Source organism: Podarcis pityusensis (genome assembly GCF_964106645.2).
Source record: "Podarcis pityusensis genome assembly, chromosome: 2".
In the NCBI taxonomy this organism is placed as follows: Eukaryota; Metazoa; Chordata; class Lepidosauria; order Squamata; family Lacertidae; genus Podarcis; species Podarcis pityusensis.
In genome coordinates, this window is record NC_138029.1 from 111,973,211 (window position 1) to 111,994,797 (window position 21,587).

Here is a 21,587-nt window from a genome sequence, read left to right on the forward strand (position 1 = left end):
TAGCCCATTGCTTCTTTATGCAGGATCTTTTGGGGAAGTGCTATTAATACGATTAAGAGCTTCCACCACCAACACCCCCCCCCAAAAAACCCACTGACACTTATTCAGCAGCAGAGGGACCAAGTGTCTTCACAAAAGAAAACAGAAGCCCGTGTCTGGAATCAGCAGGGCAGACTGAGAAAAGGCACGCAAAGCTGAGTTTTTGCAGTGTCAAACGTTGCGTTCTCAAATTTGAGCCCTATGTGATGCCAAAATTTGGTATGTGGCACCTCTTGTGTTCCATTCTAAAGCATAACTGTGGTGTCCTCTGTAGCATCCCCAAGGCTCCACACCCAGTGCGATCAAATCAGTCATGCCCCCCAAAATCCGCCTCTGATTTTTGGACCCTGACAGCCTCTTAATGTTTTCAACAACAACTCCCATAATTTCCCTTGCTGGCTGAGAATTGGAATTCAAAACTGCTCACAAAAACATCTGGAGGCCACTAGATTGTAGAAGGCAGCTGTATGCCAACAATGTTTTTGGGGTGCTGGCTGCTGTCCTGCCTTTTGTGGAATCATGGAATCACAGAATTGTTGAATTGGAAGAGGCCCATGGGCTTAGGCAGGGGGAACAGGGAGGGACAGCTGCCACCCCTAAATCAAGAAAAATCAAGAAAAATACATAGAAAACTGAGGTTCTGCTCCCCCTAACAAAAGGCCTGCCCCCCTAACAAAAATCCTGGCTACGCCCATGAAGAGACCCCAAGGGTCATCTAGTCCAATCCCCTGCAATGCAGGAATATTTTGCCCAATGTGGGTCTCGAACCCCCAACCCTGAGCTTAAGAGGTTCATGCTTTAAATATTATAGAATAGAAATAAGCCCCAAAGAGTCTCCTTCCAAAGCAGCCCAAACAACATAAACTATTCCAAGACCCAGAATATAAAAATGATATTGAGACAGATAACTTCGGATCTGACACTGTTAACAGAGGCCACTAACACTTGTTCTGTGTTTTTTCTCACATTTGTGAGCTGTTCTTGTGGGTTTTGGGGCTGTGGGATAAGAAAATGCCAGTGCAAACTATGAGGTGGAGGTTCAAGCTTTCCCCCATTATGATATTTTTGAAACAAGCTTGGTGATTAAATTATGCCATGAAGGATACCTCACGATCAGACCAAAAGATAACAAAATGTTCCCTTAAGAATAGTTTTAAGAAAGATATGAAGGCAGGGAGACCTAAGCCCGGTGCTTAAACGAATTCTTAAATTTATGACCAAGATCACGAACATTTTAAAAATGCATTGAAAGTAAGGCAAAATCGAAAATATCCATTTGCATAAGAACAGCAGGAATGACGAGAATGCAGAATGAAGAACAATGCAAGTCAATGTAGAAATCATAGAACTATAGAGTCGGGAGGGACCCAATGAGGTCCAGCGTTGAAGGCCTTCTGGTAGTTCCCTCCCTGCGAGAAGTGAGGTTATAGGGAACCAGGCAGAGGGCCTTCTCGGGAGTGGCACCACTGGCAGAGGAACAGGGGTGCGGGGGGAGCACACCGCCCCCTGTGGCACAATCCCGGTGGGGTGCCATTGTGGGTGTCTCCCCCCTCCCCCCCGCGTGCTGGGCGCCACACCCCCAGGATGCGCACCCGCCACGCCACGCCTGCTCTCCGCCCCCCCCCCCCCGCCGGAGCCAAAGGCTGCTGAAAAGAAAACAAGGGGCCTGCCCTGTGGAATGCCCGCCCATCACATGTCAAAGAAATAAACAACTATCTGACATTTAGAAGAGATCTAAAGTCAGCCCTGTTTAGAGAAGTTCTTAATGTTCGATGTTTTATTCTGTTTAATATTCTGATGGGAGCCTTATCCACCCTGTTGGATGTCATCTCTGCTGAGAGAGGCACAAGGGGAACATAGGAGGTGACCTTATCCTGAGTCAGACCATTGCTCCATGTAGCCCAGTACTGCCGATACTGACTGTCAGGGCTTCAGACAGGGATCTCTCCCAACCCTAACTGGAACTGCATTCCTAACCTGGAGTATAAACATTCATGAGCCTGGCCCGAAGCACAAAAGCGGCTTAAAATGCCATTTGCTCATTTGGGGGATGATGCTCGTTGAGGTATGGTTCAGGAGAAGATAAGGTTAGTGAAATAAATAGTTAATTATGTTAGGGGAAATCGCTTTGTAAAATAAAAATTAAAATAGGGCAAAAATTGTGCGAAAATTATAATTATACTATAAAATTATAATATAAAAAAATGTGTATATTAGGACAAAGTCCCTGATGAAATTTTAAGAAATAAATCACAAACTGATGTGCAAGATTGGGGAAATGAGAAACTGAACAAAAACAAATTGACAGATTTGTCCATGTGAAATAAACTATGTTTTATTCGTGCCTCTGGCTGATGGCACAATTCATCACAGCAATCTAAGTTAGCAAATTCTCCAGCTGCTCTTTCTAGTGGTTCTAAACTTACATGTGATTAAAAAGATCAAAACCCATCGAATGCAAATGGCTTAGGCACCTTTGTATCTGCCTAGCAACAAGCTACACACACACACACACATGTGCCAAAGAAGTGAGTGATATGTGCATGCAACTGTGAAGCACGTTCACAGGTGGAGCTTTGCGCACTCCTCCCCACCTGTGAGCATGTGTGCAGTGCACTGGCAAAGCCACAGCAGGGAGCTGTGAACACCTTTCTCTCCTTCACTCTATAGCCACATTCTTGCATCCTACAGCCTAAACTCTATAGCCACATTCTTGTCTATTGTGCAGCAGAGGCCATCTCTGCTGATCGCTAGAGAGCTTGTCTTCCCATCTCCCTTAATACCTGTTAACCATTCTGGCCTCCACCCTTAATCAGACATATGGGACTAAATTTGTTCCACTGCAAACTCAGGCCAAGCTACTTCTTTCTGCCCATGAAGGAGAATACCTCATATTTCAAAATTTGGCTTTTCACTGGATTGCTGTGAGTGTGGCGGGGAGGGGGAGTTTAGGCTGTAGGATGCCCAAGTCCCTTCTAATTCGAGGATCAAGCAAGAGTTTGAATCTAATGGAGGGTCCCATTGTTGAATTAGTCGGGCAAAGGTGGAGCTGACACCTAAGTGCCAAATTACATGGGTGCTCATAATGGAAGTATGATCATTAATATAACAAAGGAGGTTGTTCTGTGTCACCTGACTGGCAGCGGAAAAAAAGACAAAATCCAGAGGAGAGAGGGAGAGGGAGAGAGAGCCATGCCTGATTTCTGTTTGAATATGAGACTGTCACTATGGGAGAAGCCAGACCTTCTGGAGTGTTAATGCTGTGAGCTCCTCAGTCTTAGGCTTATGTTGTATAGATGTGTAAATAAACCATATATCCTAAAGAGGGATGCGGGTGGCTCTGTGGTCTAAACCACTGAGCCTCTTGGGCTTGCCGATCAGAAGTTTGGTAGTTTGATTCCCCATGACGGGCTGAGCTCCTGTTGCTCTGTCCCAGCTCCTGCCAAACTAGCAGTTCAAAAGCACACCAGTGCAAGTAGATAAATAGGTACTGCTGCAGAGGGAACGTAAATGGCGTTTCTGTGCACTCTGGCTTCCGTCAAGGTGTTCCGTTGCACCAGAAGCAATTTAGTCATGCTGGTCACATGACCCGGAAAGCTGTCTGTGGACAAACGCTGGCTCCCTTGGCCTGAAAGCGAGATGAGCACCGCAACCCCACAGTTGCCTTTGAATGAACTTATCAGACTGGACTTAACCTAGACAGCATCTTAAAAAGCAGAGACATCACCTTGCCAACAAAGGTCTGTATAGTTAAAGCTATGGTTTCCCCAGTAGTGATGTATGGAAGTAAGAGCTGGACCATAAAAAAGGCTGATCGCCTAAGAATTGATGCTTTTGAATTATGGTGCTGGAGGAGACTCTTGAGAGTCCCATGGACTGCAAGAAGATCAAACCTATCCATTCTGAAGGTAAATCAGCCCTGAGTACTCACTGGAAGGACAGATCCTGAATCTGAGGCTCCAATACTGTGGCCACCTCATGAGAAGAGAAGACTTAGTCGTTTAGTCATGTTCGTAGCTTCGAGAACACTGTCCAACCATCTCGTCCTCTGTCGTCCCCTTCTCCTTGTGCCCTCCATCTTTCCCAACATCAGGGTCTTTTCCAGGGAGTCTTCTCTTCTCATGAGGTGGCCACAGTATTGGAGCCTCAGATTCAGGATCTTTGTCGGCAAGGTGATGAAGGAAAACTCTGATCCTAAACCTCCACTGCCTTGCGGGAGATCTTCAGAAAAAGAAAAGGGCAAGGAGTGAACCCTACACTAATCCAGAATGGAGTTCTTAAGGCAGTTGGATGGTGTCTTGTACGCCTCCTTCCAGCAACTCCTGCAGCCAAGCTGGGGCCAGACATCTTGCTCTGCTTTCCTTTCACATCAGTGAGGCCAAGAGGGGAGTCTTGTCATCTGGGCAGCCCTGGAACTCCATACACGCTGCCCCGCCTTGTGCATGAGGGAAGTCACATTAGTGCTGCTAATGCAGTGATTTGACTTCACCCCTGGAGGCGCACTCCCTTGTCCCTCAATACAGACAGATGCCAATAACAACCATGAGATCACTTCTGCAAACACTGTAAATCACCCAAGCTTAGACCATTCTTGTGTGCACATTTATTTTTCATAATGGTATGCAAGGTTGCCTTGAAAGGAATGAGTACCCGCAACCCGAAGCCTGCTTCCATGCTAGTTCACTAATTAAGTCCCTAATAAAGCGCTATCTGGGGAGGAAAATCACTTATGTTTGCAAGCACAAGGAAATCTCGTTTATAAAAAATAAAATGGCAAAAGACACAACTTAATGAGAACAAGACAACTATTGAAATGCTGATCACCATAAGAAAAGAGATTTGTTAGATATTATTGGTGTGGAATATAATGCTGCAAACCTAGAGAGGGATACAAAATGTTGTTATTAGCTACCTGCCCTTCACCCTAAGGTCCCAGGGGGGTTTAAAGCGCTAAAACACTATTAAAAACAGTTTAAAACAACATTTCCCATGGTTTCAGCGTGATTCCAGGCAGCCCCTTAAAGTAACAAACAAGTGTGTGCCAAATCAATTTTTCGAAGGAATGAGCCATCAGTGTAAGGAGCATATAATGCAGTTTTATCCTGTGATAACTTAGCATTTGGCATATCAAAAGGGGACTGGGGCAGAAGGAAAATCAGGTAATGCAACATGTTATTTAAATTGATTTCATGATCAACAACGTAAAAGCAAATTAAGCATCAATACAGTGGTACCTCGGGTTAAGTACTTGATTCATTCCGGAGGTCCGTTCTTAACCTGAAACTGTTCTTAACCTGAAGCACCACTTTAGCTAATGGGGCCCCCTGCTGCCGCCGCGCCACCGGAGCACGATTTCTGTCTTTATCCTGAAGCAAAGTTCTTTACCCGAGGTACTATTTCTGGGTTAGCGGAGTCTGTATCCTGAAGCGTCTGTAACCTGAGGTACCACTGTATAGGATTGCAGCCTAATGACACAACCCTAGGCTTACCTCATCAGACATAAATCACCTTGAATTCAGTGGGACTTGTTCGCACTGTTAGACTTGCTGGGCAAAGGAGGGATAAGCAGCGCACACTCACCTGCTGGCCACATGAGGGATAAGCGGCAGAACTCAGATGGATACCAAGCAGCATAAGCGCCAGCAATCATTCCGCCCATGGACATGCCAACCAGGTGGAAAGGCTTTTGGTTCAGACCAATGCACTCAACAAAAGGAAAGAAGACACATGGGTGGAGATGTTGTGCTGTCTTCCAGCTTTCCAGTACTCTTTGTAGGTCATTTCCCAAGAAGACTTGGTGACAGGTGACATGAGATGGGTTGAGAAAGCGTGGGAGATCCTACTGGGAGATCCTACTGTTACCTCTACTGCTTTTCCCAGGATGCCAAAGGGAGAGCAGAAGTGGTGGCACTCAAAGGGCTGCTGCACAATACGGCTTGCTCCCCACATAAACAAAAACCAGTTTTTAAATTCACCTTGGTGATGAAGGGCAGGTGAGAAACAAAATTAAATTAAAATAACATATCTACAGTGTTACCTCGGGTTAAGTACTTAATTCGTTCCGGAGGTGCGTTCTTAACCTGAAACTGTTCTTAACCTGAGGTACCACTTTAGCTAATGGGGCCTCCCGCTGCCGCCATGCCACCGGAGCACGATTTCTGTTCTCATCCTGAAGCAAAGTTCTTAACCCGAGGTAATATTTCTGGGTTAGCGGAGTCTGTAACATGAAGCATATGTAACCTGAAGCGTATGTAACCCGAGGTACCACTGTACTTAGGTTTCTAAGTGTTTGCTAATACAGTCGTACCTTGGAAGTCGAACAGAATCCGTTCCGGAAGTCCACTCGTCTTCCAAAACGTATGGAAACCCAAGTGCAGCTTCTGATTGGCTGCAGGAAGCCCCGTCAGACGTTCGGGTTCCAAAGAACATTCGCAAACCGGAAAACTCACTTTCGGGTTTGTGGTGTTGTGGAGCCAAAACATCCGAGTACCAAGGCGTATGAGATCCAAGGTACGACTGTATACCAAATGAACCTCTTTCTGAGCTATAGAAGCACAGGTGTGTCTTGTTGAACTGGCCTGGAAATCTCCCCTCCTGCCAGTCCCTACCAGAGACCTACAGCCCAAGCTGCTTCTCACTTCTCCCCTCAGCCCTGCAGGCAGATTCTCTCCCTTTACCTCCTCAGATTCAGCTATGACCACCAAGCCTTTGCCCACCAAGCCATTCCACCAGTCTTTGTGTTTTTAGGAAATAGGGATTCTTTGCAACCTGAATCCCTTCATTTCACCTCAAGACAACATTGCACCTCAAAAGTGTCTCGTGTTGCTTCTCCCATAACTTCAGCAACCCTCGTCCAGAGCAGCCCTGATCCCTGAGGGTCTCTCACTGCAGCCCCCACCCCACCCCCAGCCAGCAACCATGGCGTTCTCCCTACATCCTGCTCCTTCTTCCCAGAAAACCTTGTCAAACACAACTCCCTCTTCCGTTTACATCAGGCATAGGCAAACTCGGCCCTCCAGCTGTTTTGGGACTACAGCCAGGGCCGTCTTAAGCATATCTGGTGCCGTGGTGCAAAAAACCCTCCGGCGGCCCCCCCCCCGCCTTTCCCAGAGCTTTGAGGAAGGGATTAAGAAAATCATGACCCCCGGGAATCTGACTTCTTTGACGGCTCCGCCCTTTCCAGCAATGCAAAAGTGAAACTGAAAGCAGAATCGCTCTGCCCCTTCATCCGCAAGCGGCGCCTTGCTCAAAAGTGCCTTACGACCGGGGATCATGGCTTCCAGCCTGGTGGACGATCTGGTGTGCTCCGTCTGCCTCTCCCTCTTCCGCGATCCCCACGTACTGGATTGCGGCCACAACTTCTGCCTGGATTGCCTGAAGAGCTGCGCCCGCGATGGCTGGGGCAGAGGGATTTGCCCGGAGTGCCGCTGCCCTTTCAGACTGCGGGAGGTCAGGCGCCACAGGGTTCTGGACAACCTCGCGGAAAAAGCGCGCAAGCTGCAGCTGGACGAGGAGCCCCAGGCGAAGGCCAGCTCAGCGGGCTCCTGCGAGGAGCACGAGGAGCCGCTCAAGCTCTTCTGTCGCCAGGATCGCGTCCCCATCTGCGTGATCTGCCGGGATCTGCCCGCCCATCGGGGCCACGAGTTCCTGCCGACCAAAGAGGCTGTGAAATGCGCGCAGGTCAGTGGCAAGATTTCTGCTTTGGGGTTGAGTGAGCTTGGGGGACGGACGGTGGGTGATCATCATGTGAGGACAGCCTTACAAAACCACAGGCTCAGTTTTGACCTCGTTCAACCCAGGCAGGCAGAGTGACTTGCAAGGGATGTTGACTCAGAAAAATCAGACCAGGAATTCACAACCGCGCAGGTCTGCTAAGGATTCTAACAGGCTTTGAAAACGTAGTTTTTGCGCTGGTTCAGAGCTGCGACAGCTTCACTGCTGCTTAAAGAGGATCATTGTTAGGGTGATCCTTTTTAAAATATACATATAGGGAAAAAAAATTATTATAAAAATCCAATACTGTATAAGAAACATTTTATCAATACCAAAGTTGCAATTAGAATAATTTTTATTATAAAAATCCAATATAAGCCACATTTTATCAAGACCAAATTACAATTTAAATATCAATCAATTAAAAAGCCAATTACACATTTTAGATTGAAACACACACCCCCGCTAGATTTCAAGGAAAGACAGTTTCATTAACAATCATACTTCAGGTTACAGACGATTCAGGTTGGGTTTTTTTGGGTTACACACCGCCAAAAATCAGAAATACTGGAACGGGTTACTTCTGGGTTTCGGCGGTCGTGCATGCACAGAAGAGCACTAAATCGCGCGTGCGCAGAAGTGCCGAGTCACAACCCACACGTGCACAGATGTGTCCACTGTAATTCTGCTTCCCAAATCTTATTTAATCCAATTCCCGTACATTTCAGTCTTAATCATAATCCTTTATACTGAGGGAAGAATTAAGTAAAATCTTATATACCTCAATGACCGCTGCTCTAAGAAGAGCAGAAGATATTATAATAGTCACCCCAACTCATGGTGGATGAGTCACTAAAAGGTAAAGGGACCCCTGACCATTAGGTCCAGTCGTGGCCGACTCTGGGGTTGCAGCGCTCATCTCGCTTTATTGGCCGAGGGAGCCGGCGTACAGCTTCCGGGTCATGTGGCCAGCATGACTAAGCCGCTTCTGGCAAACCAGAACAGCACACGGAAACGCCGTTTACCTTCCCGCCGGAGCGGTACCTATTTATCTACTTGCACTTTGATGTGCTTTCAAACTGCTAGGTTGGCAGGAGCAGGGACCGAGCAACAGGAGCTCACCCCGTTGCGGGGATTTGAACCGCCGACCTTCTGCTCGGCAAACCCACAGCGCCACCCGCGTCCCTTGGATGAGTCACTAGTGTCAGCATCACCCTTGAGCCAGTGCCACCGACTGGGCTCAACCACTTCAGCCCCGACTGGGCCAGGCGAGCTGGGGTAGCACTTCCAGAGACCTTCTTCTGCAGGAACAGGTCTAAGTGCTGTGGACTCACAACTCAGAGCTGTGAGCACCGAACTCACTTCCAGAAGTCAGCCGTGCACAGCAGAGTACAGCAGAGCATAAATCACTCGGATGACAGCGCTGAAGAATATCTTCTTTTATTCACTAACAGCTACTGTACTATACAAACTATATACAAATGGAGACGCTGGACTGCACTGAGTGTTATAGCTGCTTTCTGCAGCGACCTTATCTACACAGAGATAACACTCAGTCTCCCCTTTGAAGTGAGGCTGGAGCGGAATAAGTAGCAAGCACAATCCGCTCCCTCCTCCCTGGAAAATCAGCAGATTCCTGCAGTGGGGGGGGGTGAAATCTCCTCAACTAAGGTTGGGCTAACTCGAGTTACCAGAATAGTGCAGGAATTAGGAACTGAGGACTGAATAAAATCTGCTTGCCTCAGCAGTCTTTGACACCAAAAAGCAGTCTGACCATCTGCAGGCTGAAGCCACAAGAGAACACCTTGCCTTATCAGAAATTGCAGAAGTCAGCAGAAAGGGAAGGGAGACTGTCGTCTGCTTGCTTGCAAAATTGTGTGATCACACTCTGCACATGCTCTGGTGCCATGGAGGTTTGTTTGTGACATGGTATCAAAAGCAGCTCCAATCTGAGTTCAGGGCCCAGCCTTTGAGAGGTATCTCGCTGAAGCCAGCTGCGCAGCTTAATAAAGCAAGACTTTTCTCAAAGAACCCGTGTCTGTCTCATTAACTGGGGAAAAACCTGCAACAATGCAACAGCTACAACGCTTTTAACTTCCATTCATATTAATACATTTAATAATTTATATTTCTGCAAGTGAAGTTCTGTGTCCTTTATTATTCCTGTGCGTGTTATTTATTTTAGATTTGTGTTTCTTTGTTTTGTCCATATTGTTTCTGTTTGTCCTTATAAAACTTTATATCCAGCGCTTTTTTTTCTGGGGGGGACGCAGGGGTATGCATACCTCTAAACAGTTTGTGAATCAAAACGAGAGTAACCCTAAACATTTTTCAAGGGGAAAAAAGCACTGATTATACCTTCATTCTCCCTGGTCTCCATCATGCCCTGTGCAGCTAAGGTGGTCCTAGCCTTGGCCCCACCTGGCGGAGCTAAGCAGCGGGGAGGGCAGTTCCACCTCGGCACATATTCCTCCTTGCTTCTGAAGCCTTCCTTCCTTCTTAACCTCTGTTGATTTCTCTGCTGCACAGATGGAGCTGAAGCCATACCTAAAGCCTCTGAAGGAGCGTCTAAAGGAGGCCAAAGAGGAGAAAATACACCAGAAGGAGGCAATTGGAGAGCTAAAGGTAAAGGAAAAACAGTAAGGGATTGTGGAACTCCGCTTCCCCACACATTTTGTGGTTTAAAGAGCATGCATTAATGTCCTTGTTTATAGCCCGCCCTTGAAATCCACTGTTGCCTACAGTAAAGTACAAAATGCATGATAGAACAACTAATGCATTACAATTATTTATTTATTTATACCCTGCCCACTCTGGGCAGACCCCAACACAGTATTAAAAACACAGTAAAACATCAAACATTAAAAACTTCCCTAAGCAGGGCTGCCTTCAGATATCTTCTAAAAGTCAGGTAGTTGTTTATTTCCTTGACATCTGATGGGAGGGCGTTCCACAGGGTGGGCGCCACCACCAAGAAGGCCCTCTGCCTGGTTCCCTGTAGTTCCACTTCTCCCAGTGAGCGAACTGCCAGAAGGCCCTCAGTGCTGGACCTCAGTGTCCAGGCTGAACGATGGGGGTGGAGACGCTCCTTCAGGTATACTGGGCCAAAGCCGTTTGGGGCCTTAAAGGTCAGCACCAACGCTTTGAATTGTGTTCGGAAATAAGCCAAAAACAAACAAACCTGAAATCTGTGAAGACAACATAAAAATGGTATTGAAAGGTTAACCCTTCACTACACCCAACAGAAAGCATGCAGGTGAAGCAGATCAGCATAAGCTTGGCCTGGGAAATTTTTAAAAAGGTCTTCATCTGGCACTGGAAAGACACTGGACTCTAGGTGCCAGGACCAGGCAAGCTTTTGTGGGGAAGTGTGTCAAAGCCAGGGCACCACCACTGAAAAGACCCTGTCCCTGATAATCACAAGGTACCCTGATCTTAGGCTGTGAAGGTTAAATTTCCATTTTTATGTTTCATAATATCCAGGCACAAGTTCTCCTGAGGAATACCGCCAGATGGGCAGGGTATAAATTATTATTATTATCATTATCATTATCATTATTACTTTCCATAGGAACTTTTCTAATTCAAAATCTTCTTGATGGGGCGACGGGACAAATCACCCTTTCATTATGTTTGATTTTTATTGCCTTGAATGTGTATCTGCTTTGTTTCTCACTAACAGAGTTGTACCGAAGATATCGTAAATCACATTTCCAAAGGATTTGAATCCCTTCACCAGATCTTGGATGAGAAGGAGGCGGCTATTATGAAGACGGTCCAGGAGAAGAGGAAGAAGAACTTGGAGGAAATGCAAGATGCCTTTTCGAGCCTGAAAAACGAGGTTTCTTCCCTGACTGAGATTATTAACAAGGTTAAAGCAGCGTTAGAAAGTACAGACCACTTGGCCTTTCTGAAGGTGAGACCAGCTCTGATCAGAGGCATACCTGCAAAACACCATGCGGTTCAGTGGATGTGTGCGGTGATGTAGGATTGAAAGTTCTTGGCCAAATAACAATATCCGATTCAATATGGCTAGACTAGGTAAAGGGACCCCTGACCATTAGGTCCAGTCATGACCGACTCTGGGGTTGCGGCGCTCATCTCGCTTTATTGGCCAAGGGAGCCGGCGTACAGCTTCCAGGTCATGTGGCCAGAATGACTAAGCCACTTCTGGCGAACCACAGCAGCGCACGGAAACGCTGTTTAACTTCCCGCCAGAGTGGTACCTATTTATCTATTTGCACTTTGACGTGCTTTCGAACTGCTAGGTTGGCAGGAGCAGGAACTGAGCAACGGGAGTTCACCCCGTCGCGGGGATTCGAACCACAGACCTTCTGATCGGCAAGTCCTAGGCTCTGTGGTTTAACCCACAGCACCACCTGCATCCCTATATGGCTAGACTAGATCTGGTTTAATATGGCTGCAGTTCCCTGAATTCATTGGGAAGAGGGGTTGATTGTTAAACTGCTTTGTGAGGGGAATAGGAGACTCATAACAACTGCCAGTGTGGTGCAGTGGTTAAGAGCAATAGACTTGTAATCTGGGGAACCGGGTTCGCGTCTCCGCTCCTCCACATGCAGCTGCTGGGTGACCTTGGGCTAGTCACACTTCTTTGAAGTCTCTCAGCCCCACTCACCTCACAGAGTGTTTGTTGTGGGGGAAGGGAAAGGAGAATGTTAGCTGCTTTGAGACTCCTTAAAAGGGAGTGAAAGGCGGGATATCAAATCCAAACTCTTCTTCTTCTTCTTCTTTTCCAACTTGGGTGTTCCAGCACTGTGGGTGGGATTCAATGAATGAGTCCCACTCCTGGAAGCCCGGGATGCGGGTGGCGCACAAGGAAAAAGGGACAGGGAGGGAAGAGGAGAATAAAAAGCAAAACGCAGACGCCTATTTCCAAACGGTTGTTCCTATAATGACCAGCTGGCACAGTTCCAGGGCAGGAGGTTCCGGGTGGAGCCGGGCTTCCAGCAAATCTTCCAATGTCTCCTGCTGAGGCAGTCTGATCGAACAGCTGCTCCCAGATGACATCTGAAGCGAGAGGAAGCCCTTTCTAGTCATTGTTTCTAATTGATTGTGAAGACGCTGTAAATCAATACACTAAACTTGTTTATCTTTCATGTAGGACTTCCAGGAGCTGATGCAGCAGTAAGTGTCTGGAATTCATTCTTGCGTGGCACCTCTGTGGTTCCCTTCTTTGACATCCCTTGTGTCCTTGGTTTCAACTGGTGGCAGGTGTGGCTTTTTCAGCCCAAGAGCCACATTCATTACGGGGCAACCGCCCGTGGCCACATCCCAGTGACGGGCAGAGCCAGAGGCAAAAGTGGACAGGGCAGCAATAAATGCAAAATGTTCTTTTGTACGGAAGGCCACTATTTAAACACGGCCACAAATCCCTTTCTCTCTTTTTTTTTTTTATAGAAATTTATTGGGTTTTACAATAACAATACACATAATAAACAATGTAACATATATCTTGACATAATTTCACATTTTCTTTGGACTTCCTCACATCTCCCGCTCCCACTTTCATCGTTATAGCATTTTGTCAGCAATTTATTATCTTATTTGCAATCTTATATCCCTTCTATGTTTCATAATCTTCTACTTCTCAAAAAGAGTTATATTTTCTCAATCTCACTTATTTTCTTAAAGTCATCTAAGTTTAGTGGTGCTCAGTTATATTGATCTAGCGTCCTGTTTAGCATTCACTCAAATTGCAATGTTTTTGTAAATAGTTCTTAAATTTCTTCCAATCCTCCTCAGTCCTCTCTTCTCCCAGGTCTCGAATTCTGCCGGTCATCTCAGCCAGTTCCATGTAGTCTATCAGTTGCATCTGCCATTCTTCCAGTGTGGGTAGATCTTGAGCTTTCCAATGCTTTGCGAGTAATATCCTTGCTGCTGTTGTTGCATACATAAAAAATGTCTGGTCCTTCTTTACCACCCCTTGGCCGACAATACCCAAAAGAAAGGCCTCTGGTTTCTTAGTGAAGGTATATTTAAATACCTTTTTCAGTTCATTATAAATCATTTCCCAGAACGCCTTCACTTTAGGGCAAGTCCACCAGAGGTGGAAGAATGTTCCTTCACACTTTTTACATTTCCAACACTTATTGTCAGTCAGGTGGTAAATTTTTGCAAGTTTGACTGGGGTCATATACCATCTATATATCATTTTCATTACATTTTCTTTCAAAGCGTTACATGCAGTAAATTTCAATCCAGTACTCCACAACCTTTCCCAGTCCTCAAACATAATGTTATGCCCAATGTCCTGCGCCCACCTTATCATAGCCGATTTAACCATTTCGTCTTGTGTGTTCCATTTTAACAGCAAGTTATACATCCTTGAAAGTACCTTACTCTTAGGTTCTAACAATTCTGTTTCTATTTTCGATTTCTCCACCTGGAACCCTAATTTCTTGTCATTTTTAAAAACTTCTTTAATCTGAGCGTAATGTAACCAATCTCGCACTTTATCCTTCATTTTCTCCAAACTCTGCAGTTTCCAATTGTCTCCATCTTTTTCTAGAATTTCCCAATATTTTGGCCATTTGGCCTCCATATTGGGTCTTTTTCGGGCCTTAGCTTCCAAAGGTGAAAGCCACCTTGGGGTTTTATTTTCCAGCAAGTCTTTATATTTTGTCCAGACATTAAACAGTGATTTTCTGACAATATGGTTCTTAAAGGCCTTATTTGCTTTAACCTTGTCATACCACAAATATGCATGCCATCCAAAAGCATTGTTAAACCCTTCCAAATCCAACACATCAGTGTCTTCAAGAAGTAGCCAGTCTCTTAGCCAGCAAAACGCTGCGGCTTCATAATACAACTTTAAGTCTGGCAGGGCAAAGCCCCCTCTTTGTTTTGCATCAGTTAATATCTTAAACTTAATTCTGGGCTTTTTGCCCTGCCAGACAAACTTAGAAATATCTCTCTGCCACTTCTGAAAGTCTTGTCCAAAACCTGAAGTGTTTGAAATAAAAACAACATCCTTGGTAATACATTCATCTTGATAGCAGCAATTCGGCCTAACAAAGAAAGTTTCAATTTTGACCAACTATCTAAGTCTCTCTTAATTTCTACCCAACATTTTTCATAATTATCCTTAAATAGACTTAGGTTTTTTGCTGTTATGTTTACCCCTAGGTATTTTACTTTTTTAACCACATTAAGTTCCGTCTCATTCTGAAACCGTTCTGACTCTGTATCAGTCAAATTTTTTCCCAAAACCTTAGTTTTCTGTTTATTTAATTTAAATCCAGCCACCCGACCAAAGTCATTAATCAGTTGTAATACTCTTTTCGTACTAGGCTCTGGCTTCTGCAGGGTCAAAACCAGGTCATCTGCAAAAGCTTTTAATTTGTATTGTTTCTGTCCGACCTGAATTCCTTCCACCAACCGATCCCCTCTAATCATGTTCAATAGCACTTCCAGAACCGAAATGAATAACAAAGGGGAGATAGGGCAACCTTGTCGTGTCCCTTTTTCAATTTTGAACTCTTCTGTAACCACATTATTAACTATCAATTTAGCTTTCTGTTCTGAATATATCGCCTCAATCCCATTCTCAAAACCCCGTCCCACTCCCATCTCTTTTAAATTTCCCATCATAAATTTCCAGGAGATATTGTCAAAGGCCTTCTCCGCATCTATAAAAATTAAAACTGCTTTTGTATTTATATCTGTTTGCAAAAGTTCCAAAATGTCAATAATGTTCCTTGTATTAGCAAACAAATGTCTACCTGGGAGAAAGCCAGCCTGGTCCTTATGGATTACTTCATTTAAAACTTTTTTAAATCTGCTTGCCAAAATGTCTGCAAATATTTTATAATCCACATTTAGCAGGGAGATGGGACGGTAGTTCTTAAGTTGTGTCTTTTCAGCTTCCGACTTTGGTATTAATGTGATAAACGCTTCCTTCCACGACTCCGGTGCCCTATTCCCCTCCATAATTTCATTGCTGACCTCCATCAACGGTTGTATCAAATAGTCTTTTAATGTCTTATAGTACTTGGAGGTCAGCCCATCTGGCCCTGGAGATTTGCCAAGTTGCATGTTCTGAATGGCTTGTTCAATCTCCTGTCGTGTTATTTTAGAATTCAGGATTGTCCTATTTTCTTGTGACAATTTGGATAATCCATTTTTTGCCAAAAATTGTTTAATCTCAACTTCGTCTTGCGGCCCTTGGGTGTATAGTTTTTTGAAGTATCTCTGGAAACACTTTCTGATGTCCACTGGATTCTGAATGTTTTTTCCTTCAATCTCTAAGTTTGTAACCGTATTTAATCTTTGTCTTCTCTTCAACTGCCAAGCTAGCAGTTTTCCACATTTATTCGCCGACTCAAACGTTTTTTGTTTCATTAGTTTAACCTTCCATTCGATTTCCTGGTTTATCAGTTTGGAATATTGTGTTTGATAAAGTTTAATTTCTCTCAGAGTTGGCTGTGACTTCGGATTCGCTCTTAACTTCTTCTCTAATTCTTTTATTTTATCCAAGATCTTATCTTTTTTCTCATTTTGTGTTCTTTTCTTTACTGCATTCTGTTGTATCAAGAATCCCCTCATTACAGCTTTACTTGCGTCCCAGACGATTCTTTTTTCCACCGTAGTATTCATATTTATCTCAAAGTAATCCTTCCAAACTTTTTGGGCCTTCTTGGTAATTTCCTGATCTCTGAACAAATTGTCATTCATCTTCCATCTAAAGGATCCAGTTGGTAGTAGTGTCATATCCATCTTTACTGCATTATGGTCGGAACAGGTCTTTGGGCAGATTTCCACTTTTCTGACCTTAGGTGCCAGGCCTCTAGAAATCCATATTTGGTCGATTCTTGTCCAGGTCAGTTGGGCTTCAGAAAAGAATGTTCCCTCTCTTCCTAGTGGGTTCTTTGTCCTCCAGATGTCAATCAAATCCATGTTGTCTGTCATTTCAAAAAAGGTTTTAGGTAGTCTGCCGTCTTTTGTAACATTTTGACTTTGTGACTTGTCCATGTTAGTTGATACGACCCCGTTCATATCTCCCATCATTATGATGTTGTTATAGTCCAGATAATCCAGCATTGTCTCCTGCAGCTTCTTGTAAAATTCCGATTTCCCTTCATTAGGTGCATAAATTCCTAATATCAACAATTTCTCTCCTTGATGTTGTATCTCAATTGCCAAAATTCTTCCATGTTCATCTTTAAATAAAAATTTAGGTGACAGGCTCTCTTTCGCATATATCACCACACCTCTCTTCTTAACTTTGTCCGACGATACAAATTCCTGTCCCAATCTTTTATTTATTAACACTTTTCTGTGGAGCCTCGTCACATGTGTTTCTTGTAAACAAATAATGTCCAATTGTTCTTTTTTTAGTATATGAAATATTTTCTTCCTTTTTTCCGGAATGTTACAACCATTAATATTCCAACTCAACAGTTGCAGAGACATCCTGAATTGATCTGGTTATTTCTCCCACAAATCCCTTTCTCTTCTCCATCCAGGCAAACGATAGTCATTTTCATAGGTCAAGCACACATTCCAGCCAAGCCAAAACACCCCAGAATGGTGTGAAGGGAAACCATTGAGGGGGTTGTCTAGGGAGAATCTCATTGGCCACATAGACAGCTTTTTTGGAGGGAGCAGATTTGACCTCCAGGGTTGAGGTTTCCCACCTCTGGTTTGGCCCCTTAGTCCTCATCCCCAACTGAATGCAGTTCAGTTTTTAAAAAAGACCATTTTACTGCATTCACATTACTCTCCCATCTACATATTCTATAGTGCAGAATCATTGCTTTTCCACAATCGGGTGGGCATGAAATTAAAATGGCGGCTCCCTGCAGCACTTAACATAGCTCTAACATAATGTCAAGTACCTTCCACGTGGCCAAAATCCTCCTTTCATATTTATTCTGATGGAACACATGTCAAGCCACGAACATTGATCCTCCAGTTTGCTCTTGCTTAGTTGAAAATTGTGCTTTCTTCTTTGAAAGTTAGTGGCTTCTCCAACCAATTCTAGGGCTTGCCACAGATCAGCCTGGCCTCTTTTTGGGGGGTGGGGCAGGGGGCAACATCCTGTTAGGAGCAACAAGCAGGAGTAATGCAGTGGGGCAGATCAGCCTTTTCCAGTAAACAGGGGCTTCGTGTTTTCTCAGAGCCAAAGACTCAATAGAGGTGGAGGTGGGAACAGATGACAACAATGCAACTGAAGAGGAAGATAAGTCGTCTGATGAAGAAGAGGATGAAAGTAGTGAAGAGGAGGAGGAATATTCTGAAGACGATGAGAAAAATGTAGCATTGAGTTTTAGGGAGCTGATGAAGATGTAAGTGTCTAGAACTCATTCTTGTGTGGCACCTCTGTAAAGGTGAAGGGACCCCTGACCATTAGGTCCAGTCGTGGCCGACTCTGGGGTTGCGGCGCTAATCTCGCTTTATTGGCCGAGGGAGCCGGCGTACAGCTTCTAGGTTATGTGGCCAGCATGACTAAGCCACTTCTGGTGAACCAAAGCAGCGCACGGAAACGCCGTTTACCTTCCCGCCGGAGCAGTACCTATTTATCTACTTGCACTTTGAGGTGCTTTCGAACTGCTAGGTTGGCAGGAGCCGGGACCGAGCCACGGGAGCTCACCCCATCGCGGGGATTCGAACTGCCGACCTTCTGACCAGCAAGCCCTAGGCTCTGTGGTTTAACCCACAGCGCCACCCGTGTCCCTGGCACCTCTCTAGTTCCCTTCATTAACATTCATGTTCCTTGTTTCCTTGGTTTAACCTGGTGGCAGGTGTGGGTCTGAGGCAAAAGTGGACAGGGCAGCAATAAATGCAAAAGGTTCTTTTGTACGGAAGGCCCCTTTTTACACACAGCCACAAATTTCTTTGTCTTCTTCATCCAGGCAATAGATAGTCATTTTCAGAGTTCAAGCACACATTCCAGCCAAGCCAAAACACCCCATAATGGTGTGAAGGAAGACCATTGAGGGTGTGGTCAGGGGAAAATCTCATTGGCCACATAGACAGCTTTTTTGGAGGCAGCTCATTTGACCTCCAGGGCTGAGGTTTCCCACCTCTGGTTTGGCCCCTTAGTCCTCATCCCCAACTGAATGCAGCTCAGTTTTTAAAAAAGACTACTTTCCTGCATTCACATTACTCCCCCATCTACATATTCTACAGTGCAGAATCATTGCTTTTCCACAATCGGGTGGGCATGAAATTAAAATGGCGGCTCCATGCAGCACTTAACATAGCTCTAACATAACTTCAAGTACCTTCCACATGGCCAAAATCCTCCTTTCATACTTATTCTGATGGAATACCTGTCAAGCCACGAACGTTGATCATCCAGTTTGCTCTTGCTTAGCTGGAAAATGTGGTTTCTTCTTTGAAAGTTAGTGGCTTCTGCAACCAATTCTAGGGCTTGCCACAGATCAGCCTGGCCTCATTTTTTGGGCGGGGGGCAACATACTGTTAGGAGCAACAAGCAGGAGTAATGCAGAGGGGCAGATCAGCCTTTCCCACTAAACAGGCGCTTCTTGTTTTCTCAGAGCCAACGACTCAACAGAGGAGGAGGAAGATGACAACAATGCAACTGAAGAGGAAGATCAGTCGTCTGATGAAGAAGATGAAAGTAGTGAAGAGAAGGAGGAACATTCTGGAGACAACGAGAAAAATGTGACATTGAGTATTAGTGAGCTGTTGAAGAAGTAAGTGTCTAGAACTCATTCTTGTGTGGCGCCTCTCTATTTCCCTTCAGTAACATTCATGTTCCTTGTTTCCTAGGTTTAACTTGATTGCAGGTGTGGGTGTGAGGCAAAAGTGGACAGGGCAGCAATAAATGCAAAACGTTCTTTTGTATGGAAGGCCACTTTTTACACACAGCCACAAATCCCTTTCTCTTCTCCATCCAGGCAATAGATAGTCATTTTTGGAGTTCAAGCACACATTCCAGCCAAGCCAAAACACCCCAGAATGGTGTGAATGGAGACCATTAAGGGGGTGGTCTAGGGAGAGTCTCATTGGCCACATAGACAGCGTTTTTGGAGGGAGCTCATTTGACCTCCAGGGCTAAAGGTTTCCCACCTCTGGTTTGGCCCCTTAGTCCTCATCCATAACTGAATGCAGCTCAGTTTTTTAAAAAGAGCATTTTACTGCATTCACATTACTCTCCCATCTACATATTCTATGGTGTGGAAGCATTGCTTTTCCACAATCGGGTGGTCATGAAATTAAAATGGCGGCCCCATGCAGCACTTAACATAGCTCATAGGGAGCCAGTGTGGTGTAGTGGTAGAGAGTGGCAGACTTGTAATCTGGTGAACTGGGTTAGCTTCCCTGCTCCTCCACATGCAGCTGCTGGGTGACCTTGGGCCAGTCACACTTCTCTGAAGTCTCTCAGACCCACTCACCTCACAGAGTGTTTGTTGTGGGGGAGGAAGGGAAAGGAGATTGTTATCCTCTTTGAGACTCCTTCAGGTAGTGATAAAGCGGGATATCAAACCCAAACTACTCTTCTTCTTCTTCTTCTTCTTCTTCTTCTTCTTCTTCTTCTTCTTCTTCTCCTTCTTCTCCTCCTTCTTCTCCTCCTTCTTCTCCTCCTTCTTCTCCTCCTTCTTCTTCTTCTTCTTCTTCTTCTTCTTCTTCTTCCATAATGTCAAGTACCTTCCACATGGCCAAAATCCTCCTTTCATATTTATTCCAATGGAAGACCTGTCAAGCCACAAACATTGATCCTCCAGTTTGCTCTTGCTTAGTTGAAAAATATGGCTTCTCTTTGAAAGTTAGTGGCTTCTCCAACCAATTCTAGGGCTTGCCACAGATCAGCCTGGCCTCTTTTGGGGGGTGGGGCAACATCCTGTTAGGAGCAACAAGCAGGAGTAATACAGTGGGGCAGCTCAGCCTTTCCCAGTAAACAGATGCTTCTTGTTTTCTCAGAATCAATGGCTTAAGAGAGGAGGAGGAAGATGACGACAATGCAACTGAAGAGGAAGATAAGTCGTCTGATGAAGAAGAGGATGAAAGTAGTGAAGAGAAGGAGGAGGAATATTATGGAGACAATGAGAAAAATGTGGTGCCAGTGTTTTCATCTCTCAAGAAATTCAAAGTGGCATTGGATTTTGAAGCTTGGGGGAAACTGTTGCAAGGTATCGAACCCCAGGAAGAGAACTGATCTCACTCTGCATTTTCACACTACAGAGTGTACCGTTTTCTCACTCTGCCTTTACACATTATACAGAGGGAGGGAGCTGTACCATACTGCATAGGGCAGTATAAGGGAGAGGTGGTCCCAGCTGTGTATTTAGAGGGGGAAAGACCTTTGTGTGGTTTTTAAATATAATTTTTATTAGTCTTCCATTTAATAATATATAATCACATCATTGCTATCCACTTTACCTCTCTGGCTCTTTTGAGCCTATAGACTTCCTTCCCTCCCAGCTCACAGCTTTCAAAGTAAACCTTTATATCATTGCATTTTATACATTTCCCAGTTCTGATTAGCTCATTACAAAAGTCACTGAAATTTATGTTAAAATAAAAAGGGAGAAAATTCTTCATTACGAGTCTTCAGACAACCCTGCTAGTGATGTTAATTGCTTACAGTAATTTTTCAGATATCGTATAAATTTACTCCCGTCCTTTTGGAATACTTGATCTTGCTGGTTTTGGATTCTTCCTGTCAGCTTCGCCAATTCCACAAAGTCAATCATCTGCCACTCTTCTTTTGTTGGCAGAACTTGTTGTTTCCATTTTGGGGATGGGAGAATTCTTGCCGCTGTTGTTGTGTACATAAACTGTATTTTATCTTCCTTTGGTATCTCTCTTCACCCACTGAACCAGAAAATAAAACTTTTGAACACTCA

General features: G+C 44.8%; 1 protein-coding gene across 3 annotated transcripts; it reads left to right on the forward strand.

Moving 5' to 3' along the window:
* Positions 1–7,234: 7,234 nt before the first annotated feature.
* On the forward strand, positions 7,235–21,587 carry LOC308469866 (nuclear factor 7, brain-like). 3 transcript variants are annotated; one of them, XM_080992917.1, is made up of 7 exons: positions 7,235–7,719; positions 10,282–10,377; positions 11,435–11,668; positions 12,875–12,897; positions 17,892–17,916; positions 19,294–19,433; positions 20,662–21,587. In XM_080992917.1, the coding sequence occupies exons 1-7, from the start codon at positions 7,312–7,314 to the stop codon at positions 20,894–20,896; spliced, it is 1,161 nt and encodes a 386-aa protein (XP_080849043.1). In that variant the 5' UTR covers positions 7,235–7,311; the 3' UTR covers positions 20,897–21,587. The 3 variants fall into 3 exon arrangements, with proteins under 3 accessions (XP_080849043.1, XP_080849041.1, XP_080849042.1); XM_080992915.1 differs by having other exon boundaries at positions 7,237–7,719; positions 17,892–18,059; positions 19,275–19,433; XM_080992916.1 differs by lacking the exon at positions 19,294–19,433 and having other exon boundaries at positions 7,238–7,719; positions 17,892–18,059.

What these genes read in the sequence shown, in the direction of transcription:
- LOC308469866 (XM_080992915.1), top strand. Translation starts at nt 7,312, where the DNA reads ATGGCTTCCAGCCTGGTGGACGATCTGGTGTGCTCCGTCTGCCTCTCC. An exon ending in AGGCTGTGAAATGCGCGCAG is followed by an intron (nt 7,720 to 10,281) that starts GTCAGTGGCAAG and finishes TCTGCTGCACAG; the next exon opens with ATGGAGCTGAAGCCATACCT. An exon ending in ACCACTTGGCCTTTCTGAAG is followed by an intron (nt 11,669 to 12,874) that starts GTGAGACCAGCT and finishes TCTTTCATGTAG; the next exon opens with GACTTCCAGGAGCTGATGCA.